At 31.5% G+C, this 12,322-nt stretch overlaps 1 protein-coding gene across 1 annotated transcript in view; it reads right to left on the bottom strand.

Annotated features, from left to right (window-relative positions):
• The window catches only part of CFAP47 (cilia and flagella associated protein 47), a 759,462-nt gene that overhangs the window by 66,673 nt on the left and 680,467 nt on the right, over positions 1 to 12,322 (bottom strand). Inside the window, exons 61-62 of the mRNA XM_031959439.1 lie at positions 3,666 to 3,837; positions 993 to 1,154 (exon numbers count right to left, since the gene is read on the bottom strand). Of these exons, the coding sequence (XP_031815299.1) occupies positions 993 to 1,154; positions 3,666 to 3,837 (334 nt within the window). The remainder of the gene's footprint in view (positions 1 to 992; positions 1,155 to 3,665; positions 3,838 to 12,322) is intronic.

Genomic DNA, 12,322 nt, shown 5'->3' with positions numbered 1-12,322 from the left:
TTAACAATGAGATGATTCGGGCCAATTTTTCTAAATGTAAAAACTATTCCCAAACAAAATGAGTTGTTTTGGAGAACGCCTGGTTTTCCTTTACCACAGGTTTTCACATGGAAATTGGATATTGAAGATATTTATAGGATATTATATATGGTGATCAAGGGTAAATGAAAGCAAACAAATTCCAAGGCCCCCTTTCAACTCTGGAATTTTGTAATCTGCTATAGAGAATAATATGTAGCTAAACAAAAGCAAAATTATGCTTTGAGATACTGAAAGAAAATAGTGCAATGGGATAATAGTACTAAATAGTAATGAAATTTGTTAGGTCTCATTTCATATGACTGAGAATAATTCAACTTTAATTGTGGAATCTGCTTGGTCAGAATGAAAATTGAATTCAGTTAAAAGGAAAAAAATCAGTAAATTCATGGTGAATGGATTTCTATGAATACTACAGGGTAAGGAAGTCTTGTAGACTTGGCCCTTTGTCACAGGTAAAATCTACTTCAAGGGGACTTAGTAGATTCTCTTTGTTTATATTTAAAAGGGGCTAAATGCTGCATTTAAAAACACATATATATGTATTACTATATACATTTATTTATTTAGATTTGTTTAGTTATTTATAACATTTATTGAAATAGTCTTTACTACATAATACCATTATATTAGTTATATTGCTACATTATTTGTTAATTAAAATTAGTATTCATTTTAAATATAATATTTACATATAAGCCATATACAAACACACAGACACACATAATTTTTCCTCTTTCCTTTGCCCCAATATTAAAATAACAGACTATTTAGAGTCGAAATGGACAAAATTTTGAAAGATATGCTCCAGAATATATATCAATAGTATGGAAAAGTATGTGTGTAGGGGGGGATTCACATACTAAGATTTTCCATTTATCCCTATTGATTCACCATTAAATATAAATCACTTCTACAAAATCTAGATATATGCTTTTGTGTTGATATATTACCGTGTCTGACTTGTTAGCCTAAAGGCAACAGAAGTTTCTTTGAACAAGCCAATCCCTTCAATATTGATAACATCATCCACTTCTGGCTCAGTGGCAATCAGAGTTATTGGAAACTTCCATATCCCATCTGTGCTGCATTGTATCACCAAAGTGATTACAGATCTTTAAAAAAATATATACACCAATATCAATGAATAAAACAGGCAAATTATTCAGTGATAAAAATGACTATAATAGAATTTTTAAATCTATTAAATTACATGAGTTGTCTTGTGTCTGATCCAGAAACTCAGTGAACTAACATGCTAGGGATACATTGAGTAGTATATATAAATCATTTTCAGACGAGGATTTCAGTTTCAAACTTTTTCAAACTATTTATCTTTCTAATATCTGACCCTAGTAGAGTCATGTAAAAGCCAAATAATAGACTGGATATGATATAATATAAAAAGCCTCAATAAAAGTTTGAGAAGCTTAGGAATGGGCCTAAAAGAATAGAAAGAGAATTCTATTCTCTTCCAAAAAATAAATTATTTTGAATTCCAGCTGTATTACTTAAGAAAATTATTAAAGATCTTTGTTAACCAATAACAATATAATAATAGTAACAAATAATAATAAAGATTATTAAAGATCATTTTAAAAATTGAGGTAGTAGAAGTAGTAGTGATGGTATTGCAGTAGAAGTAGTAAAGATGGTATTGTAGAAATAGTAGTATTATAATATAGTAAAAATGTCAGTAGTAATAGTAATAATAGTACATTATTTTTCAGTATTCTCTGGAAATATATTATCACATAGAAAAATTGGATATTCAAAAAATTATCACCTTTAAATTACCTTAGGAGGAAATTTGTTGTTAAAAGTGTAATATTATAACATTAACTCCTCAAAAATTAATATTTTAAACCCAACACATTAAGGGTATATGTAATGCTGTTTAAAACACTACTTTTTTTTTAATTGATCCTCTCAGAGTCCAGAACTTAGATTGAAAGATTTGACCATGAATTATGGTTCTTCTGCATTTAACCTAACTCTTATTTTCTTCACCTATAAAATAAATTGCTTATCTATCTCATGGAAATGCTGTGAAGATAAGATAAAGTATATAAATCCTTTTCTGAATATGGAATTGTATTTAAGCTTATTGACATCACAATTATTATTGCTGAAGTTCTATAAAATTCATGTGGTATATAAGCTACAAAGAAAGCTGGCAGGTTATTATTAATGCATCCTTCCATTTCTAAACTTTTTAGAGAACTTCAATAGAAAAATAGGATCAATAGTTATTATTGAGGCTGTTGGCTCTCATTTGTGTTGGTGGGAGACAGATATAAAGATCTTAAGTAAAAGAAAAAGCAAATATTGTTTTTTGGATGAAAATGGATGATATTAAGCTACCAAACAACAAAAGTTCATGCAAACACAATCTAAAATCAGCTTCCTAATAATAATAACAATAATAACTAATAATAATTTTTGCATAATGTCCATTATGTGCCAGGCACTGTGCTAGGAATTTTATAAATATGATCTCATTTTTTCTTCACAACAATTCTGTGAGGTAAGTGCAATTATTATTCCTATTTAACAATTGAGAAAACTGATACAAGTTGAAATTAAATGCTTTGTCCTAAGTAAGAAAGCTAGTGTTTTGAGATCAAATTTGAATTCAGGTCTTCCCACTGACCTACCCAGCTACTTTTATTTATTTATTTATTCATTCTTTACATAATAAGCATGATATAAGTTTGTTGGCTTTCTTTTCTGCATCTCATTATTCCTCATTTATAAAATGACGTTTTTAGACTAAGAGATCACTAAAGATATTTTTCAATTTTGCACTATCTGATCCTAGATACTGGTTAGCTACTTGAGTGACTGTTCAGAAACAGGTATGAGAGAAACTAAACATAGCATTTTCTTTACCATAGAAGAAAATTCAAGGGGGGAGTCACAGAAATAATATGATGGAATTATTTTGACTATTATTTGTGAAAATAATTGAGAATTCTTGTGAAGGGACTTTGTTGAACTAAATGGTATGGAACTATTTTCTTAGGCATCAAATCAGCTATTATTATGGTGAGAATTTTAAGTGACTGGTAACAATTGGTTTTCACATCCAAATACTATTAATCTAGGTCTCTATTATTGATTTTGATATGAATAAAGTCAATATTTAATGACTTCAATATTATTTAATTCTAAGAGTTTAAAGATAATAGTTATGTTATTCTAGGAGATTAATATACAGAGAGAGTTGAAGTTTCTCCTGTTTATTAAATAACTGATATTGGATTGTGAGAGTTCTGAATTTAGTTCACTGAGAAATTTGTTAAAAAAAAAAAAAAAAGCTTAGTAATTAATGAGAAAATATATGTGTACTCCAGTATTAATTTGGAGAATAAGATAAAATTAAATAAATATAGCAACAAATTAAGTAGCAGATTGAAGGCGCAATATAAATGAGTTGGAAAAATCCCATAAACCTTACTATTTCTCCATGGCACTATAATGTACACACTGAGGAGAGAGATTTTGTAATTAAAACTCACTTTAAGTACATAAAACAATTTGTCCTATCCATAGAGTTAATTCACATGAACAGGAATTTTAAAGTATTGATAACTTTTATTATTTAAAGTGGAAAATAGACTTACCTTATTGGTTTCTTTGGTGCAAAGATAATGTTGAAGACTAGTGCTATATCCCCATTTCCTACATTTTTTTCTTTACTGATCAAATATAGTGCAACACAAGATTCCAAGTTAGATTTCATAAGATCAGATTCAAATTGAATTTCATACTGAAATTCATGTATTTCAGGAAAATCTAGAAAAAATAAGATGAACCAAACCACATTATTTCAGTTCTGTTCTCTAAATAACTCTTTCAGAGGCTACTATGTTTTCAACAATATGCTATAGAAGTAAAAAGAAGAGAGAGCATAAAAAACAAGAAGAAAAAGCTGATCTAAGCAACCTAACTGCAGTAGAAAAGATTTAAACAAATATATATTATATATGCACATAATTTTACCATTTGCTGTCATTCAGTGTTTTGAGTTGCAGCTGAATCTTCATGACCTCATGTGAAGTTTTATTCACAAATATACTAAACTGGTTTGCCATTTCCTTCTCATGCTCATTTGCATGTGAGGAAACTAGGACAGTTATTATTGTTGTTATTGTTGAAGAAAAAGAATAACAACAACAACAACAACAAGAAAGAGAATAAAGAAAAGGAGGAAAGTCACTCAACTGCCTCAATTTTCTCATCCATTAAATGATGTGGAAAAGGAAATAGTAAATCACCTTAGTATCTTTACCAAGAAAATCCGAACTTGAGTCATGAATAATTGAAAATAACTAAAATGAATGATAAGCAACAAATGACAAATATCATGGAATATGGGAAAAATGCTTGTCAGATCCATAAATCTGAAAAGATTTTTTTTGTGACCAAACAAGAAATATACAAAATCACAAGATGTAAGATGTATAATTTTGATGAAATTAAGTTTAAAAGCTTTTGCTTTTTCACAAGCAAAAAGAAAAAATCCAGTCAAAATTAAAAAGGAAACAGGAAACTGGGAAAAATTTATAGCATTTCACTAATAAAAGCCTTGTTTTTTCAACTACATATAAACAATTGAGTCAAATTTATAAAAATAAGATCATTTTCTTAATTGATAAATGGTCAAATACTTTAAAAAGCAGTTTTCAAAAGAAGAGATCAATGCTATCAGTAATTATATGAAAAATATTGTACATAGTAATTTAAAAATGTGAATTGAAAGAATTCTTACTGTACTACTTCACAATTATCAGATTCACATGACAGAAAAGAAAACTGACAATTGCTGGAGGAAATGTGAAATAATAGTTCTACCATAGTACATTCAAAGAGATTGTAAAACTGTGCATATTTTTTGTTCAAAAAATATACCAATTCTTGGTTTGTATTCAATGAGATCAAAGAAAAATGGAAAAAAAAAACCTTCCATGTAAAAAACATTTATAGCATATCTTTTCTCAGTGGCCGAGAATTAAAAATTCAAGGGATGTACATTAGTTGTAGAAGCTAAACAAAATGAGGAAAGTGCTTTTAATGAAAAACTGTTGTGCTATACAAAATTACAAGCAGGATAGTTTCAGAAAAGTGTGGAAGCCATATCAACTGATGCAAAGTGAAAACAAGAGAACACTGTACATAATAACTACACTGATCAATACAGTAATCTATGATAATTCCAAAGAATCATGATGAAAAATGCTAACCATTTGTCCATTTAAAATGAGTTAAATGATGAATTTATTTGGAAACATTATTTTACAATATTTTTCTTGCATTTTTCAACATTAGTAATATGAAAAAATGACTTCATATGTATTATGCATATATTATGTTGTTTATCTTCTAAATGGATAGGCAATAAGACTGGTAGGAGGGAAAGAATTTGGAAATCAAAATTTTAAAAATGTAAGTTAAAAAATAAACCTCTATGAGTTTCCATATCTAAAAATAAATCTAACAAACATATACATTCTTTGAAAAAAAGAATTCCCCACACCCATGAAATCAATAGATGGATTAACCTAAAATGAATATTTGATCATTCTTTGATATTTGGTAATCTTGCCATCCATATTACTTGATCACAAAAAAAAAGGGAAAAGAAGAAATTGATCTTGCAGTTTCCTCATTAATTTAATAGAATACAGTGCTCAATAGTTTTTACTAAAGTAAAGAAAAACTACCATGACAGTAACTAATATTTTTTGGATGCTTTCTGCTTAAAAGGAGTCTTCCTTGTTACAATCTTGTGGCTGAAATAAAAACAAATATTGTATTACAAGGCACATGGTCTGTTAAATATAGTAAATAGATAAGATTTTTGTTGCTTCTTTCATTCTAAAGGGAAAATCATTTTTTGTATTAGATTTAAAATAAATGATTCTAATTTGAATATTTTAAATTTGTAAATAAATACTTTGAATCAAAATCCAAAAATAAACAAAAATTTTAATCTTGTTATATAACTCAAAAGTGGCCAAATAGAATTACATCAACATTTAGATAATACATTTTTCTTGGAATAACAAATAAAAAGTTTAATATAAAACTGAGTTTGGGGATAAAAGTTACAAATGTGAAAATTATTCCACAGACATGTTTTTGAAAAAAAATAAACTTTTCATGAAATCAATGATTGAACTACTTAAACTATTTTTTTTTTTAATTTAGTGCTATACCCTTCAAACTCCCAAGAAATTATTTTACTGACCTAGGAAAAATAATAACAAAATTCATCTGAAAGAACAAAAAGTCAAGAATTTCAAGGGAATTAATTAAAAAATATATAAATGAAGGTGGAGTAGCTGTACCAGATCAAAAATTATATTATAATGCAGCAGTCATCAAAACCATTTGATACTGACTAAGAAATAGAGTAGTCAATCAGTGGAATAGGTTAGGTTCACAGGACAAAATAATTAATGACTATAGTAATCTAGTGTTTGACAAACACAAAGGTCTTAGCTTTTGGGATAAGAACTCACTATTTTAAAAAAAAAACTGCTGGAAAAAATTGGAAACTAGTATGACAGAAACTAGGGCATTGACCCACACCTAATACGATTTCCCAGGATAAGGTCAAAATGGGTTCATGATCTAGGCATGAAGAATGATATTATAAACAAATTAGAAGAACATAGGATGGTTTACCTCTCAGATCTGTGGAAGAGGAAGGAATTTGTGACCAAAGAAGAGTTAGAGTTTGCTTTTGATCACAAAATAAGCTTTTGTACAGACAAAACTAATGCAGACAACATTAGAAGGGAAGCAATAAACTGAGAAAGCATTTTCACATTCAAAGATTCTGATAAAAGTCTCATTTCTAAAATATGTAGAGAATTGATTCAAATTTACAAGAATTCAAGCCATTCCTCAATTGATGGTCAAAGGATATGAACAGACAATTTTCAGATGAAGAAATTGAAACTATTTGTAGTCACATGAAAAGGGGTTCCAAATCACTATTGATCAGAGAAATGCAAATTTCTCAGATAACTCTCAGATACCACTACATACCTGTCAGATTGGCTAAGATGACAGGAAAAGATAATGACGAATATTGGTGAAGATGTGGGAAAACTGGGACACTGGTGCATTATTGTGGAACTGTGAACAAATTCAACCATCCTGGAAAGCAATTTTGAATTTTGCCCAAAGGGCTTTCAAACTGTGCATGCTCTTTGATCCAGTAGTGTTTCTACTGGGATTATATCCCAAAGAGATCTTAAAAGAGAGAAAGGAACTCACATGTGTAAAAATGTTTGTGGCAGCCATCTTTGTAGTGGCAAGAAATTAGAAACTGAGTGGATGACCATCAATTGGAGAATGGTTGAATAAAGTGTGGTATATGACTGTTATTGAATATTATTGTTCTGTAAGAAATGAACAACAGGATGATTTCAGAGCGGCCTGGAGAGACAAGAACTAATGCTAAGTGAAGTGAGCAGAACCAGGAGATCACTGTACATGGTAATGACAAGATTATATGATGATCAATTATGATGGATGTGGCTCTTTTAAACAATGACATGGTCCAGGCCAGTTCCAATGATCTTGTGATGAACAAAGTTATCTACACCCAGAGAGGACTGTGGAAACTGAGTGTGGATCACAATACAGCATTTTCACTCTTTGTTGTTTGCTTGAATTTTGAAATCCTCTCAATTTTCAATTCTTTGCTTTGAAAAAAGAGGAGCTATAAATGTGAATCTTTTTTTCTTTTTTAAAAAATAGTGGTAATATTAGGTCAAAGTATATGAATAATTTTCATAATCTTTTGGGCATAGTTCAGATCCTTTGATCCTTTATAAATTGGAGATTTGTTCTTATTTTTCCTTATAAATTTCACTCATTTCCCTATATATTTGAGGCCTTTATCAGAAAAACTTGCCTCAAAATTCTTTTCTCCATTACTATTGTTAACTCACAAGTGTAATGGGCTGAAGTTTGAGTTGATGCACTTAGGTCCCAAGTACGTGAGGCTAAATAGTAATTGGGCTATACTCCATACATGATTGGATAAAGAATGGTCCCTGCCCACTCTCTGTGCAAGTCCTGATGTGTTGTACAGGAAATGACGATTTTGGTGAGTGGAGGCAGAGAGAGGAACAGGAAGAGAAGCTGGGAGAGATTGGGCCTGGGTTCCATTCTCCTGGCTGCTGGTCGTGTGGCTGATGATCTAGCTAGCTTCTTGACTCAGCTGCACACATTGCTATTGCCAATTCTCTTCCACCTCCGATCCTTCTTCACTGAGAATAAAGACTGACGATTTTCCCCTAACCTGAACTCCGGACTCCTGCTGATTTTAAAAATACACAGTCTTCACACACAAGGTGGTTAGAAAAAGCAACATAAGGACACTCGCAAGTGCTCTATTAAGAACTTGAATTGACTGTATGACATGAGAGAGACTGGCACAGGACCACCTAGCATGGTATGCCCTAATCAGAGAAGGTACTGTGCTCTATGAGCAAAACAGAATTTTAGCTCAGAAGAAACATCAGATGCATGAAGTTAGAGAAACCACCCCAATATTCACAAGGATTATTTGTGTTTGACCTGTAGCAGAGCATTACAAACTGGTATTGGTCTGATCAATCACAATTGAATACACTATAACTTGACCTTAATATAGTGATTATCATTGTGATTCATTTTGAGAACAAAGGACGACAACCAATCAATGCTAATTGTATTTCCCGCAGTTTATTCTTTTCTCACTTTTTCATCCTTACCTTCCTCAAAAATATTTTGCCAGTGACTAGCCCCTCTCCCAACATGCCCTCTCTTCTATCACCCCCTCCCATTTAGTATCCCTTTCCCCTCCTACTTTTCTGTAGGAAAAGATTTCTGTAAGAAAGATTTCTATACCCATATTTCCATACCCATGTGTATGTTATTTCATTCTTGAGCCAATTCTGAAGAGAGTAAGGTACACTCACTCCCCTTCCCATCACCCTCAACTATAAAAGCTTTTTCTTCCATCTTTTATGGCAAATCACTTATACCATTCCAACTCTTCTTCCCATTCCCCCAACACATTGCTTTCTCACTACTTAAATTTATTTTTTTAAAATATTAAACCTTCCTATCCAACTCAGACCTGTGCCCTCTGTCTACTCCTCATAATTCCAGGGCAGAAAGCAGGGCTTGCATATACCCCTTCTGTCATAATAATGGCAAAGTTCTTATGAGTTACAAGTATCATCGTTCCATGCAGGAATGTAACTAGGTAAACCTCAATAAGTCCCTTATATCACTTTCCTGATTAGTTCCTTTTGTTTCTCAGTCCTGTATTTGAAAATCAAATTTCCTATTTAGCTGGGTTTTTTTCATCACAAACGCTTACAAGTCTCTATTTCACTGCATAGCCACCTTTAGCTCTAAAAGATTACATTCAATTTTTGTGGGTAGATAAATTCTTGGTTGTGATATTAGCTCTATTGCCCTTTGGAATATCATACTCCAAGCCTTCTGATCCTTTAATGTAGAAGCTGATAAAACTTATGTTATCCTCATTATGACTCCACTATCCTTAAAATGCTTCTTTCTCCTTGATCTGGGAATTCCAAAATTTAGCTATAATATTCCTGGAAGTTTTCATTTTGGGACATGATAGGTGGATTCTTTCAATTTCTATTTTGCCATTTGGTGTTAGAATACCAGCACAGTGTTCTTTGATAATTTCTTGAAAGATTATTTCTAGCCTATTTTGATCATGGTTTTCAGGTAAACCAATAATTTTTAAATTATCTCTCCTGGATCTATTTTCCAGATCAGTTGTTTTTCTAATGAGATATTTCACTTTTTTTTCCTATTTTTTTTAGGTTTTGTCTTACTATATCTTGATTTCTCATAAAATAATTAGCTTCCATTTGCTCAATTCTAATTTTTAAAAAATTATTTTTTTTCTCAATGAACTTTTGTACATCCTTTCCCTATTGGCCAATTCTGCTTTTTAAGGTATTCTTCTCCTTATTAGTTTTTGTATTTCCTTTTGCACCACTCTCATTTCTTTCCCTAATTTTTCCTCTATCTCTTTACATCATTTTCAAAATCCTTTTTCAAAATCCTTCCATGGCCTGAGCCCAATTTTTTTGGAGCTTTAGATGTGAGACCTTTGACATTGTTGTCTTCTGAGAGTGTTTTAATCTTCCTTGTCATTGTAATAACTTTCTATGGTCAGAGTTTTTTTTCTGTTTGCTCATTTTCCTAGCCTATTACTCTGCATTCCCATTTAATTTTTGTTAAAGTAAAACCCTGTTTCCAGGATGGAAGATACACTATTCCAAGCTTCAAGGATTTTGTGCAGCTATTTTCAGAGCTCCTTTTAGGGACCTGACTGCAAGCCCTGCTTTCTGCCCTGGAATTATGAGGAGTGTCTCCACTCCTCTTTAAATATAAGATCTAGTATGCTAAAGCAACAGAGTCTTGATTAAATGGAGGTGTAGTGCTTGGACCAGGGCTGGGTACTGGGTCTGCCCTGGTGTGACCTGCACCTGGACTACATTCTGGACTCTCATCCTAGTGTCACAGACATTGTTTGCTGACCTTCTAAGTTGGCATCAGCTGAAAAATGTTCTACTGTGTCTTTTGGGATGTTTTGACATTCTCCAATTTGTTCAGAGTTATTAATTAAGGGAATTTGTAACAGTTTGTAGGAGAAGTTGTATGAGTTCCTGCTTTTACTCCACCATCTGGCCTCCATCTCTCCCAGGTACTTTCCTAAGAGCTTTACAAATATCTCATTTTATCCTTGCAATCATCTTATAGGGAATGTGATATGATATAAGAACTATTATTTATCCCTGTTTTATAGTTGAGGAAACTTAAATATAGCATGTTGGGGTCACATAGCTATTAAGTATCTGCAGTCAAAATTTGAACACATTTATTTACTGTATTATGTAGCAGTCTAGGTAAACTATCATTAAGATGAGCACTAGTTCATAGAGTTCTTCCCAGTTTCCTTTGAATCTCCAGTTTCATAATTTTATAACAAAATAATATTCCAGATAAGCAGAGTTATTTGCTCAAAATGATACTCCTAGTTGATTGCAAAGCCAAGAATCGAATATGGTTTTCCATTGTTCAGTACAGTATTCTTCCTATTCTTTTTTTAAGTCTTTCCATTAAAAGTTCAACACTTTCAAATAGAAAAACTTCTAATGAGGTCTTTAAAATGACCTACTCATTTTTATAGCCAAATAAAATATCTAGGTCACTTCCTATAAAAGTTCTAGCAAAGATATTTTATTGAATATAAAATATTTCTTTTTGTAAAATTGAAAAAAAGCATTTATTCACTCACTATGTGTCAAGCTTTAAGATAAAACTCTGGGGAAAAATTACAAAAGATAGCAATTTAAGGTGTTTTGTTTAAACCGTTTGTTCTTTCTTACATAAATCAAAGATACTAAACACATTGCCCTGGACTTTAATTGGGAAATAGCTAACAAAAATAAATAAAAATATAATGGAACAAAGATAATGTTGATATCTCATCTTCTAAGTTATATGCAGCCAACAGTGTTCTTATGTATGGTTTACTGATCTCTTTGTATTTGAGTTGGACGCCACTTAATCTAGATTTCCCCTATATTCCTTCTCTTTCTTATTCCCAGAAAGGTACTCTTTTATAATAAGAAATTTTTTAATGAAAAAGAGAAAGCCCGGAAAAATAATCAATATGTCAACCATGGGAACTTTTTACTCAAGATTTAATAACAGACTGTGTTGGGTTCTTCCTTTTTGTGGTTTTCAGATTTTTGGACAGTCTACCCCTGCTCTAGCAAAGTCCTCCTAATTAGGAGGAGGGAAAGCAAGCACTATGGTTTGCAAACCAATTATCCTCACTTTGAAATTAATTTTACTTTGATTCCTGAGTCTCTACATGTCCTTGTTATAGGTTAGTTCTGATCCAGCTGATGCCCCTTTCCAGAGGGACTACCACATTCTATACTCAAGGATAAGATTCTTTTAGAATGATTCCTGTTCTTTTCAGTTTTAGGGATAAGTCTGAGAGCTAGAATTTTAAATGTCATTATGCAGGAGCCTCTTCTAGATTTGTTTCCTAAAAACCATGCCTTAAATTAAAACTAATCTAATTCTCCTTGGCCACCAAAAGGCCCTATGCCAAGCTCCATTTGGTCATTGTCCGGATCCTGTTTGACTCAGATTCAATGTAAATAACAATTCATTTCTTCCCCTTCCCAGATGTATTAGGAGATTCTTTGCCTCA

The sequence above is a fragment of the Sarcophilus harrisii genome, chromosome 3 (assembly GCF_902635505.1).
Source record: "Sarcophilus harrisii chromosome 3, mSarHar1.11, whole genome shotgun sequence".
NCBI classification, from domain to species: domain Eukaryota; kingdom Metazoa; phylum Chordata; class Mammalia; order Dasyuromorphia; family Dasyuridae; genus Sarcophilus; species Sarcophilus harrisii.
This window is presented reverse-complemented; position numbering and strand designations above follow the sequence as displayed.